We start from the raw sequence: 15,135 nt of genomic DNA on the forward strand, positions 1-15,135 counted from the left end.
ATAAATTTAACGTAGAGGTGAGTCTGGAGACATTGTTACCAGGTCAAGTAACTAGGAATTAGTTTCTCTGTACTGGTAATATTTGGCAACCTCAAAAATTATCTTGCTTAACCCGCTACATTCCTCCACTCCTGCCTTCTGTTTAAATATACGACTATATATATATATATATATATATATATATATATATATATATCCCTGGGGATAGGGAAGAAAGAATACTTCCCACGTATTCCCTGCGTGTCGTAGAAGGCGACTAAAAGGAGAGGGAGCGGGTGGCTGGAAATCCTCCCCTCTCGTTTTTTTTTTTTTTTAATTTTCCAAAAGAAGAACAGAGAAGGTGAGGATTTTCCCTCAAAGGCCCAGTCCTCTGTTCTTAACGCTACCTCGCAAACGCGGGAAATGGCGAATAGTATGAAAAAAATATATCTATCTATCTATCTATCTATCTATATATATATATATATATATATATATATATATATATATATATATATATATATATATATATAATTATATATTATACTTAACCGCCGTCTCCCGCGTTAGCGAGGTAGCGCAAGGAAACAGGAGAAATGGCCCAACCCATCCATATGCACATGTATATACATAAACGCCCACACACGCACACATACATTTCACCGATACATACATACACATACACAGACATATACATATATATATACACACGTACATATTCATACTTCCTGCCTTCATCCATTCCCGTCGCCACCCCGCCACACACGAAATAGCATCCCCCCACCTCAAGCGAAGTAGCGCCAGAAACAGACAAAATAGACATCAGTCAGGATACGTCTGTAGAGTTCCAATATAAGAGTAGATGAAACCAAGACAAGTTATTATGCCTGATGTGTACACCTGACGCAGCAATGTCGGATCCAACTCCCGTGAGCAAGACAAACACGACCCCTTGAGCACGAGTGAGGCTCCTTGAGCATTCCGGTACGACATTTAGGTCGTACGACAATACCCAAGGGTCGTAACCGTCATTCTGAAGAAGCTAACATCCATGATATATATATATATATATATATATATATATATATATATATATATATATATATCCCTGGGGAGAGGGGAGAGAGAATACTTCCCACGTATTCCCTTGGTGTCGTAGAAGGCGACTAAAAGGGGAGGGAGCGGGTGGCTGGAAATCCTCCCCTCTCGTTTTTGATTTTCCAAAAGAAGGAACAGAGAAGGGGGTCAAGTGAGGATTTCCCTAAAAGGCTCAGTCCTCTGTTCTTAACGCTACCTCGCTAATGCAGGAAATGGCGAATAGTATGAAACATATATATATATATATATATATATATATATATATATATATATATATATATATATATATATGAAACATGCATCTACCTAACCTTAGATCCAGGGCAAATATTATATATACCCTTACGACTGGAGAGAGCAAGGGATGCGGGTGGAACAATTCATAGAAAAAGGAATTCTTGTAAAAAAAAAAAGTTCCTATCACAGAAACTGCAGTTAATAATTGCCAAAAACATTCCCCTTTGCATGTCAGTGTTTTAATAGAGAATATAATTATCTAGCAATAATTACACACAGCGTGTAGATTGAAGGTTAATATACAAATGCAGACATATAAACAGTCTTACAATGCGTGGGTCTGTTGACGCTGTCGTCATAAATATTTTCAAAGCGTTCAAAAATAATAATAAATGAGCGTTGAAATGTCGCCAAAATTCGTTGTCATTTAAAGCACTTTTTTTTTTTTTTTTTGTTACTCTGCTGGTGAGGAATGATCGAGCACAGTGTGTCATTTACCGTTATAGAAAATGTCAATTCCCTCGACAATTCTAAATGTCCAGGGACACACACACACACAATCTCTCTCTCTCTCTCTCTCTCTCTCTCTCTCTCTCTCTCTCTCTCTCTCTCTCTCTCTCTGTTTTTGGTCACAGACCCATAAAAGATCCAATGAATCTAAAAATCAAGAAACAATTGACGAGTAAAACAGAAGGAATGGAATAACCGACCTACTATGAACAGATTAATACAAAAACAAAAAACAAAAACAAAAAAATATCTCCAATACACAGCCATGATAATCTCGACCTGGCAACGAATGATAACAGAACCAAATATGTTAAAAGATAAACATTCCGGACCTAGAAACATCACAAATAAGACTAGAAACAAACGTCTTCAAAACTTTCAGCAAACAATGCCTGGAAATCCTGCAGGAAGGCATCGACTCGAAAAGTCGATCGACAAAATGGCTAGGCTACTCACTGTTCTACCTCCCCAGTAATCGCAAGGCTACTCACTGTTCTATCCAGTCAACTTCGGAATCTTGCCATCATCGGTTCAGAATACACCACGTCCATCTGGAAAACGTGAAGTTTTCCAAGAGGATAGGAAGAGTAAGCTGGACGAGCCAAAATTTAGACACACCCACAAAGAAGCTGGGTGATCGTAGCGAGCAAAATTGAGGAACGCCTAACTAGACCTCGGCAAAGCCCCTTGCCCTGCGTCACACAGTTACTGTACGGCCGTTGGCAACTCGAGGGAGGTGGTACGTTGTGTTGTCTGTTTCTTTCCGTACACCGCTAAGCTTTGGGACGCTTTACCTTACGCATGGGTCGTACTGTTGTACGCATGGGTCGTACCGTTGTGTTCAAGGGGGGGGGGGGTAACGTTGTTCGCGCTATCATACGCATGGGTCGTACCGTTTTTGTGTTCAAAGGGGGCAACGTTGCTTTTAAGGGTCGTAACCCGCTAGTCCCAAGGGTCGTACCCGTCGTGCTGCTCCAGGGTCGTAACGCTACACACTGATGTCACGGTGTTTAAAATCATGTTTGAGGCGAGGTGGTGGCACGTTACGATAGCTGACAACAAGATGGGTTTAGGGCGAGAAAAAGGCTGTGTAGGCCAGAAATTCTCCACTTAGACAAGAAGTAGATTATTAAGAAATAGGAAAAAGCAAAGACGAAGCTGCATTTAAGGGTTTAGAAACGGCATATAGATGATTAAGCGAATGGGAAAGTCATATCTGGAGGGAGGGTTTGATTCGCTGTGGCGTGCTTAGGGGGATGTGGACATCTGGATACCCTTAAGAGCTTTTGCCATGCAAGCAGTGCATGTGTGTGTGTGTGTGTGTGTGTGTGTGTGTGTGTGTGTGTGTGTGTGTGTCAACGTGGTTATTTAATTTTCTTTTTGCGTGAGATGGGAGACGAGGCTGGGCGGCTGTGGTGTGTGGTGGAGACACACCAGGGGCGAATCCAAGAAGAGTAATTAGGGTCTCCCCTCCCCCACAGACACACCCTTGAGCTGGACATTATGAAATCTGCTTAACAATAATAATGATGGTATATATATATATATATATATATATATATATATATATATATCATCCCTGGGGATAGGGGAGAAAGAATACTTCCCACGTAGGCGACTAAAAGGGGAGGGAGCGGGGGCTGGAAATCCTCCCCTCTCGTTTTTTTAATGTTCCAAAAGAAGGAACAGAGAAGGGGGCCAGGTGAGGATATTCCCTCAAAGGCTCAGTCCTCTGTTCTTAACGTTACCTCGCTAACGCGGGAAATGGCGAATAGTAAGAAAAAAAAAAAAAAAAAAAAAAAAAAATATATATATATATATATATATATATATATATATATATATATATATATATATATATACATATATGCTTGCGATTATTTACAACTTTTTAGTCCATAAAAAGGGAAAGCATAAATGTATCTATGTTCATACTAAAATACTTTATAAAAAGATGATAGTCTAGTTTAAGAAGATGTATAATGATAGAGAAGGTGGTACAAGAAGGAGAGGCAGATTGTGGAAGAGATGGGTGTAGAGGCAGAGAGGGAAGTGTCCAAAACTGGATGTATTTGAAATGAAAACACCGGAGGAAACATTCGACATATTCTGTCCACTGGAAGTATTTTGTGTGCGTGAAGGAGATGGTGTTAACGAAGACGCTGGTCTCACTTGACGAATCAACTTAATGTGCAGAGTGGAAAAGTAAGAATCACTTATTCAAGTGTGGAAGCCCATGCTCCACTTAACAGCACAGGGCAGCACAGTATGAGGATGCGTGCATGTGGGTATTCTGGGAGGCTGGGTGCGCTTGATCCACCTCACAGAAACTGGAAGTAGAATTAAAGACAACAGAAAACGGTGGATATATATATATATATATATATATATATATATATATATATATATATATATATATATATATAGTAAAAGTGTCACCATGGCTGTTTAATCTGTTGAAAGATAGGTTGGTGACGGAGGTATATGGGAGGGTTTCGGATAGGGAGAGGTATACAGTATGTTTGGGATGAGGTGGGCAGGCCTTGGGTCAGCTTATATTTGCAGATGACACGGTTCTGGTGGCAAACTCGAGTCACAAAAACTGTAAAAACTGGGCGTCTGAAACGGCCAGGGAAGGCCCACAGGGAGGTCTGTGGGGCTTGGATGTGGACGGAGGCTCTGTTTACGGTGCATTCAACGTAACAGGTGGAGTGGAAGTAAGGAAATGAATACCGCTTCTTCGTTTCTTTCTGCCGCTACCTCGCTATTGGGAGAAACGGCGGACACACACACACATAGTATATATATCTTCTTCATACTATTCGCCATTTCCCGCATTAGCGAGGTAGCGTAAAGAACAGAGGACTGAGCCTTTGAGGGAATATCCTCACCTGGACCCCTTCTCTATTCTTTTTTTTGGAAAAAAAGAAAAAAAATATATATATATATATATATATATATATATATATATATATATATATATATATTTCTTTTTCTTTTCAAACTATTCGCCATTTCCCGCATTAGCGAGGTAGCGTTAAGAACAGAGGACTGGGCCTTTGAGGAATACCCTCACCTAGCCCAATTCTCTGTTCCTTCTTTTGGAAAAAAAAAAAAAAAAAAAAAAAAAAAAAAAAAACGAGAGGGGAGGATTTCCAGCCCCCCGCTCCCTCCCCTTTTAGTCGCCTTCTACGACACGCAGGGAATACGTGGGAAGTATTCTTAATCCCCTATCCCCAGGGATAATATATATATATATATATATATATATATATATATATATATATATATCCCTGGGGATAGGGGAGAAAGAATACTTCCCATGTATTCCCTGCATGTTGTAGAAGGCGACTAAAAGGGGAGGGAGCGGGTGGCTGGAAATCTTCCCCTCTCGTTTTTTTTTTAATTTTCCAAAATAAGGAACAGAGAAGGGGGCCAGGTGAGGATATTCCCTCAAAGGCCCAGTCCTCTGTTCCTAACGCTACCTTGCTAATGCAGGAAATGGAGAATAGTATGAAAGAAAAAAAGATATATATATATATATATATATATATATATATATATATATATATATATATATATATATATATATATATATATATATATAGGAGTGATGGAAGGAATAATGCATGTTTGATGGAAAATATAAAATATAAAGGAAAATAGACATGTAAGAAAAAGAAATGTATCGAGAAAACTACATATGCAAGAAAGATGATTATGGATAATCGTCAACATGGAAAAAAAAAGGTAAACATCACAGAAGAAAAATGAAGATAAATAAGGAGAAACTATGAAAATAATTGGTAATAACATACATCTTTTCATAACTTTACTAATGGGGTCACAGAGTCTTTCTGTTCTTAAAAGGCATTAAATATCATTTCAACACTGTTTCAACAGTGTTCTTTTTTCTTTTTACTTTTTTTTCTTTTTTGGTTCAGTTTAAACTTCAAACAAAAGTGCACATTGCGTTAGCCTAGCGTTGCGTTAGCAATACACACTTTGTTTACTTTTCCATCATGCAAAATATCCTTGCCAGAGATGCCTTCACCGGGTATATTATTTTTTTCTGTACGATGTTGATTCATTAATCACGAACCAAATATCTCATGTCCCTCTCCTATTCGTTTATCGTGAAAGTACCTTGTCTTAGACAATGTCTATTCGTTAATCGTGAAAATACCGTGTCTTATACGATGCTGATTCGTTAATCGTGAAAATACCATATGCAAAAAAAAAAAAAAAAAATCGCCTATTCGCTAATTAAAAGAAATCGTGTATAAGAATCTACGCTTTTTTCCATTTCTTTTTTTCGTAAAATCGTATTATATAGATATAGTCGTCTTAAACTCACACGAAACTCACTAAACAGTGTCGGTACGTAGAGGGCGAGCGGGAGGGAGGTGGTCTGTGTTATAATGAACCCAGCGAGCAGTGAAACGCTAGCAATACTGTACCGCCGTGTGTTTACACAGCTTTTGTTTACCCTTGTGAGTGATCTCTTGTTACTCAATCCTGCCATCATTCTATAACGTCTTTCTTCACTTCAATGGCCTCCGATGTGGAGTCTACGTACTACCCTTTCTGAGTGATACGATTTATTTATTTTTTTTCTTTTAAATCCCCTTGAGCAATTTGGTGGTACGACCCTTGAGACGATATGTGTGTTACCGGACTCCAGTTGCAAGAGGGTGTATCCCTGGGAACACAGGCTCGTCAGATAACTTCTTAGAGTAAAAGAAGGCTACTGAAATTTCCTTGCTACTGGGAGAAGCCTTGAGCTGCAGGATCCTTTAACCCGAGGTCCTAGGTAACACACACACACACACACATACACATACACACACACACACACACACACACACACACGCTGCGCGCATCTCTCTTATCCTTTCATTACTTACTCGATCAAACCACCTCACACCACATGCTCTCCTCAAACACTTCATTTCCAACACATCCATCCATCTCGCACAATTAAATCTAGAGCCCATGCCTTGCAGGCATATAATATTGTTGGGACTACTCTTCCTTCAAACCTATTTTTGCCCTCCCAGATACTGTTCTACCTTTCCACACATTCTTCAGCGCTCCCAGAACCTCACTTTCGCTTCCATGGTTCCATTCAATGCCATGTCCACTCCCAGGTATCTAAAAGACTTCACTTCCTCCACTTCCTTTCCTTTCAAATTTACACCCCAACTACCCTGTCCTTCAACCCTACTGAGCCCTTATTCATATTTACTCTCACACACTCTCCATTCCATTCTCAGTCACCCACTTCTGCAATGTCTCACTCGAATCCGCCACCAGTGCGGTATCATCAGCAAACAAGTGGCTTACTTTATAGGCCCTCTCATTCTCCCACAAACTGCATTCTCTCCCCCACCCCCTCGACAAAACTCTTGCATTTACCTCCTTTACCACCCCATCCACACACAAATTAAACAACCATAGGAGAAATCACGCACCCCTGCCGCAAACCTACATTCACTGAGAACCAATCACTTTCCTCTCTTCCTACTCGTACACATGCCTTACATCCTTGATAAAAACTTTTCACCGCTTCTAGCAGCTTACCTCCCGCACCATACACTCCCAAGTCCTTCCACAAAGTATCTCTATCAACCCTATCACATGCTTTCTCCAGATCCATAAATGCCACACATAAATTCATCTGTTATTCTATGTATTTCTCACACACGCTTTTTAAAGAAAAGACCAGATCTATTCGTCCTCTACCATTTTTGAAACCACATTGCTCCTTCCCAATCTGATGCTCTGTACATGCCTTCATCCTCTCAATTAATACTCTCCAATACATCTCATCAGGTATACTCAAGAAACTTATGCCACTTATATGTAATATAATGGCACTATACATGCATTCCGCAAATCCTCAGACACCACGCCATGATCCATACTTATACTGAAAATCCTTACCAACGAATCAAGTCACTCTCTTAATATATCAAACTGCAATACTATCCACTCCAGCCGCCTTGCCACATTTCATCTTCGGCAAGGCTTTCACCACCTCTTCACTCTTCACCAAACCACACTCCACGACTCTCTTACTAAGCATACCATCCAGACCTAAACACCCTACATCTGCCACACTATCATCAAACACATTAAATAGTCTTTCAAAATACTTACTCCATCACCTCTTCACTTCATCACTACCTGTTACCACTTCCCTTTTTGCCCTCTTCTCCAATCTTCCCATTTGTTCTCTTGTCTTACCTCCTTCCAAAACATCATCTTTTTCTCTCTGAAGTTTACTGACACTCTTTCACCCCAACACTCATTTGCTCTCTTTTTCAACCCCAGCACATTCTTCTTGACGTCCTGCCACTTTCTCTTATGAATCCCCTAATCATCTGCAATCCTTCCTTGTAAAGTACCACCCAAACGCCTCTGTTTCTCTTTCACTATGAACTAAACTTCACCCCCACCACTCACTATCCTTTCTAATCTGCCCACCATCTTTCGCATTCCCACATACATCTCTCGCACATGCCATCTCTGCTTCCCTAAATACCTCACATTCCTCACCTCCACTCCCCTTGTTTCATTTACTCACCTTTTGCCATTCTACAGTCAATCTCACCTTTACCAAATGGCGTTTGAGCCACGTCTCTTCGTTGTATATCATCTGTTATATTTCTTTCTTGTATCTTCCCTGATGATGTGATTATTACATGAAAGTGCACTTGGGAACTTATCATGTTTCACCTCCTCGTGGATATAAAGGATAATATATATATATATATATATATATATATATATATATATATATATATATATATATATATATATATATATATATATATATATATATTCAAATCCTATTTAGGCACTGCAGAAAGAAGTGTTCAAGAAGCAACAGCCATGAGCAGGACGAAGGAGAAGGAGAGACTCAAGGGCAGAGAGTTTTCAGGCGAGGATTATTTGTCGTGTCTTGTGAAACACTATCCTGCTCACGGTAGAGTGAGGTTGTCGTTAAGACCGGCTGACCATGTGACACTCCACCGAACCTGAGCCTTATGGCCTTGTCTATTGAACTAGAAAATGACCGTTTACAAACCGTGCCCCCAGAGAAATGGCATCACATCTGTAAACAATTTGTTTCTCTCTCTCTCTCTCTCTCTCTCTCTCTCTCTCTCTCTCTCTCTATATATATATATATATATATATATATATATATATATATATATATATATATATATATGTCGAATATCACAGCGTCAAGTATATCCCCTCCCACTCCGTGACTTCACACATATATCAAGTATAAGCCACCAGTCAAACTACACCAGTCAGAGAAGGGGGAGAAGGAGGGGGGGACAGAAGACTACCCTAAATACAAGGAGAGAGAGAGAGAGAGAGAGAGAGAGAGAGAGAGAGAGAGAGAGAGAGAGAGAGAGAGAGAGAGAGAGAGAGAGAAAGAGAGAGAGAGAGAGAGAGAGAGAGAGAGAGAGAGAGAGAGAGAGAGAGAGAGAGAGAGAGAGAGAGAGAGAGAGAGAGAGAGAGAGAGAGAGAGAGAGAATACTCAAGTTGGACGAATTTCACTCTGGGGTAATCCGCATAACAGACCCGCCAACTCACGTAACTGTACTGCACACGACCTTCTTCAAACCAGCCACTTTCGACGACATTAATGATATCTTCCTGGTGTCTATATATATATATATATATATATATATATATATATATATATATATATATATATATTCCTATGAGTCCACGAGGAAAACGAAACACGATAAGTTCCCATGGACTCATAGGAATATCTTGATCACGGGCAAAATTGTGATCCTTTCCAATATATATATATATATATATATATATATATATATATATATATATATATATATATATATATATATATATATATCTTTTACCGCAGAGAAAACAGACATGAGATGATAACCGATATGTGCAAATGGGTGATTCCTCTCACCAGCCACCAACCAGTCAGGGATGCGCCAGTGTATTTGGGCGAATATTATCTAGAAAGTCAGACGCCGACTCGTATGTGTACAATTGACACAAGTTCTATCCAACATCGATCCACAGTGTATTATACTTCAGGTAATCGGTACGAGCCTTGAGCACGACGGTACGACCCTTCTATACGACGGTAGAAGCCTTGAACACGACGGCGCGAGCCTTGAACAAGATGGTACGAGCCTTGAACACGACGTTACGAGCCTTGAACAGGACGGTAGAAACCTTGAACACGACGGTAGAAACCTTGAACACTACGGCACGACCCTTGAACATGACGGCACGACCCTTGAGCATGACGATACGACCCTTGAGCATGACGGTACGACCCTTGAGCTCGAAGGTTCGATCCCTGCGCACGACGGTGCAAGCCCCCCGAGCACGATGGTTCAACTCGATACGTACCGACAGTCTGGCCTCTGCCCTGAACCAGGCCATTAGCCCCAGGGGCCGCACCGTTGTTCAACGAGGGTCGTGCCGTCGTGCTCAAGGGTCGGCCGAGGCTGCCCTGGTGAGGCTCACCGGGTAAACGACAACCCTTCCGCGCGCATCGCTGAGAATCCACTTGCTGTAAACTGTCTCACGAACGTGAGTATCGGTAGAAAGTAATGTTAAATAAGCCATGAACTTTGCCACAGCCTTGGAAGGTAATAAAGCCAATATCTCTACCCAGTGGTTCAAAGGAAAATGTAGAGTGACAACATGCCAAGTGTAATACGACTAACGTAAATCGAACTTCATATGCAGCTGTAAACAAAAAACAAATAAAGAAAAAAAATCTGTTGCTTACAAAAAGAAAAAAAAAGATTTGGGCTCATAAGTTCTCTCTTGTATGTAACTTCAGAATTAATCCTCAATAAACCAGAAAGAAAATGAGAGATCGAGATAATATATAAATTTTCTCAATAAATGATATAAAAATTATAATAAGAAATAACTGGATGATGCATTCGTTCGGTAGACAACACACTCTACAATAAATTGTCATGTCTCCATTTTCATTACATGACTCACTCGCTCGTCTCCTCAAGCTTTCTCAACTGTCGCTTTCTCTCGTATTTTATATATATATATATATATATATATATATATATATATATATATATACATATATATATATATATATATATATATATATATATATAAATATATATATATATATATATTCTGTCACTGCAACGAAGAATAACGCAGCAGCAGTAAGGCCTAAAATCTTCTTCCGTACATTTTTTCACATAAGTATATAAAAGTTTATAATCTCCCTTCTTCTGCTATGACGTTTGAGATGTATTTAATAAACCTACCTCCCACGTATCTCTTAAAACGACCCGTCTTCCCTCACGAGGTCTTGACCGTCGAACATTTCATTTTTCTCTCTTTACCTTGGCCAATCATTCAATCTTTCCACTTGCTTAAATTACCATCTAGATCATTCCTTGGATGGCGGTGATGGCCGCGCGCGCGCGCGCTCGGTCACACACACTCTCTCTCCTGGGTCCTCTTGTCACCATGCACAGCTCTCACTTACTCCTGCTGGCTTGTATGTACTCTCTCCCTCCTCGTCGCTCTGTTTTGTTCTTTCAAAAGACAAGTATTTTCCTTCAGCCTTAGTCTATATCTAATCCCCGTATGTATCATTCTTTAAATCACTATCTTCTTTACCACACTCATTTATCAGGCTGTTTTCATCTTCCCCTATTTCTCTAAGAGAAACCTAATAAAAATCAACTCTTAATCATATTCTCGTGACTCATCTTTAATTTTCTCAACTATCATTGATTCCTTTTGGTCTACACTACCTTACATTCGCTTTAAGTATCCTGGATACTGTCTATGTTTCAAATTATAGCTTTTTTTTTTTTTGTCTCCATGATTATTCATAATTTCCACTGTCACATCAGCAAGTGAAGGCCAAAAATAGGATAAAGTGGATACTATCAAAATATGAAAATAGTTTTCGCATTACCTTGTTTCTAGCACATTCTCTTGTGTATGGTTGATTTATATTTCGTAGAATAAATTCTCGTTGATAATGTCAAATAAAAATTCTTAACATAAAGTAAATAACACAACGAATTGGGAAACACCAAATTTGATAAAAGAGATAAACAAACCTCGCTTACTACACCAGCAACGTTCAGTGAACATCGTACATCCGACTTTTCGAAACGCTGTATCTTTTACTCCAGCCCTAGACCTCTCAAGATGGATGGCTATGATCAGTAGGACATCCAAGCGTCATAAAAAAAAAAAAAAAACTTTCCAACCTGTGGAATATCAGAAGTCAGTCGCTTGTGAACCCTGCCATGTTGCGTAGTATATCCGGCCAGCGGCCACCTTGGATTCCCCAGCTGCCAGACGCACTGACCTTTATATGTTTTTAAAATATTAATGACATCAATAATAACGTGAGGACTACTACTGACTCCAGGGGCGTGGATCACCTCACATCAGGGCTATCACTGATAACAACTGTGCTTCAGGGAAAACTAATATAACAGAGGAAAATATCATTAAGACGTTAATAAAATACCAAAGCATCCATTTCAGTTAAGGGTTGGTTTGGATCTATGGTAATATTCATAAAAACTATAAAAGCGAAGCTGTGACAGCCTTAATTTCCTTAATATCAAAGTATGTGTTGCTAGACTCATTAGATATCAGTTGCACAAATGCACTTCTAATATATATATATATATATATATATATATATATATATATATATATATATATATATATATATATATATATATATTGCATTCCTTGTTAACAATGGTTCAGATGCTGAGGAATTACAAGAATTAACAATACATCTGAAATATTTTACTTATAACTCCATCAGTCTACAAAGCTTTGTTCATCGTGCTGTAAATGGAGTGTCAGTTTCCAAGGAAGAAAATGGAAGACTATTAGTTAAACTATCATAAAAATGGAAGACTTTTTTTTTTATTATAAGAACAAATACTTGAATAACTCTCCTCTACAATATAACAAAAAGTTTAGAGAGTCAATTGGATAAAAATTGATAATTACATAAAATCAGAAACTGACAATTTGGCTCAATTGCACAGAATATACACCACATAATAAGTCTCATATCACCTTATATTTTACCTAACGGCTATCAAGATCATGATGCTCAAAAACACATTAGAATACTTACACTTAAGGAAATATGGAGGTCAAAGCTCCTTCAGTGTGCCTACTACTGTCACAGTACCCAAGCACCATTTCTGCAGTCTCGAAGTAGCACGTGCACAAACACGATAAGAAAAACAAGAACAACAAACAATCGAATGACCCAATCATGTCCATTAACGAAACTGGATCTGACGTGTAAACCCACCACCTCACTTCCGCTACAGAGAGACATAATAAGTTCCCTTAACACGACCGAATTGTTTCAGCCCCTCCCCCTCAACCATAGTCCCCCCCCCCCCCCCCAGTCCATTTTTAGAACAGCTTACAGGTAAGTGCACGTGGGCAACCCGCCTCTCATGCCGGAGTAGACACGAAAAGGGGGGGGAAAAAAATAGTTAACAAAAACGACCGACATTGAAAAAAAAAAAAATGGCTGTGCCTTTGTATCATTGTTGCGTTGGGTTGTATATAGATGCCTGCTGCTGCTGCACCGCCACAGAAAACGGGTTGGATGATGATCAGCTGGGAGCGCTTAGTGTGCAACGTGGAAAAATAAACAGTCGGCGTTGTACGGACGATGGGTGTCCTTACCTTACCTTTGTGCCACGGCCACGCCCTAGGGGCGAGGCCGTGCGGGTCATCCCCAAGCACCAGTAGAGACCTATTTCAGTGCCTCCCCGGGGTTGTTGGACTGCTGCTACACGCCGTGGAGAAACACGAAGAAAACAAGGAGAGGGTGTAGGGGGAAGGGAAGGGTTGTTTGTACTCACGATCTGTTGATGTCGTATCTGAGAGGCTGGTTCCAGAAGGAGCCGACGTAGACTCGCTCCACCTCTGGCGTGTTGAGGATCTTGCCCAGCGACCACATGAGGGCGCCGTACACCCGCATGAGCTGCTGGTGGTCGATCATGTCGGCCTTGTTGAGCACGATGCGAATCTTGTCATGTTGTCCCCTCAGCCGCTCGAGGAAACACCGGAACTCGTCCGAGATGTCGAGTTTGTGGGCGTCGAACAGGAGGATGATTCTGTCCACCCGCTCAGCGAACCACTCCAGCACGGCGTGGAAGTCGTACCCTCTGTCGACCCTCTGCTTCTCCCCGGAGAGGATGCCAGGCGTGTCCACCACCGTCAGGCCCTTCAACACGTTGGAACTCACGTGCGAACACTGGAACCTGTTCAGGAAGGTGTTGCCGTATTTCGACAAGGGACGGAATGGCTTCTTAGGGTCGACCACCAGGGCGTTGCCGGGAATGATGCCGTCTCTCTCGTTGTACATGACCACCACGAAGCTGTCGGTCGTGGGCTCCGGCCCTATGCGGATCCCGGGGAAGTCCTTCTCCAGGATGTACCGGATGAAGGTGGTCTTGCCGGTCGAGTACTGACCCACCAGGAGAATCATGGGCTTGGCATCGAAGTCGGTCTCATTCAGAGGAGGGGAGTGGAAGTCCTCGAACTTGTACTGTGCCTCGAGGGGGTACACCTTGTTCCTATACACGTTCTTCAGGCCCTCCAGCACCGACTCGCACATCTGCAAGTGGCGCTTCTTCTCGTCTTTGTTGAGCCAGGAGAACATGGCGACGAGGAATGAGAGAACATAAGCGACCGTCAGGGACACAGGCAAGGGCCACACTGCCGCTGCCGCGGGCCGCCTCCACTCACCACCGCCTGTGCCAACCACCACACGCCAAATCCGTCCCGTGAATACCTAGCTAGACGAGCCGCCGCAACACCCCCTCGGACCCCCTCCTCGCTCCGCCATGGACGCTCCTCGCCTCTCAAATGTCAAACTCTCACACACACGAGGAACTGACTGCCGGGGGACGTCTGAGGTGCCGCCCTTACCTGTGCACCCCACACACACACACACACACACGCACGCCCTCACCCGAGATAACAAACAAGTGCATCATTTCACTGCACGTATAACACCCACCCACCCTCACTCCTCACCAATCCCTCACATTCATGGAGACTTTCAAGGCCCGATTCTCACTGCTCATGGGGGAAAGTGTTTGCAAGCGACGCTGACTGGGTTTCACATGTGATGGACTGGTGAAGGCAGCAATGGGTGGCGTGAACACAAGCAACAGTTTTCGACTGCTCAGGCGACTGGCAACTGAATGAATCCTGAGGTACATCAAGGACGACGTATAT

The 15,135-nt window shown here is 41.4% G+C and overlaps 1 protein-coding gene across 1 annotated transcript in view; it reads right to left on the reverse strand.

The window, feature by feature from the left end:
- LOC139749780 (EH domain-containing protein 3-like) overlaps positions 1–14,871 on the reverse strand; it is a 103,541-nt gene extending 88,670 nt beyond the window's left edge. The window contains exon 1 of the mRNA XM_071664018.1: positions 13,752–14,871. Within this exon, the coding sequence (XP_071520119.1) occupies positions 13,752–14,554 (803 nt within the window). The 5' untranslated portion in view covers positions 14,555–14,871. The remainder of the gene's footprint in view (positions 1–13,751) is intronic.
- Between the last annotated feature and the right edge of the window lie 264 nt (positions 14,872–15,135).

This window comes from Panulirus ornatus, chromosome 8 (genome assembly GCF_036320965.1).
Source record: "Panulirus ornatus isolate Po-2019 chromosome 8, ASM3632096v1, whole genome shotgun sequence".
Classification (NCBI taxonomy): Eukaryota; Metazoa; Arthropoda; class Malacostraca; order Decapoda; family Palinuridae; genus Panulirus; species Panulirus ornatus.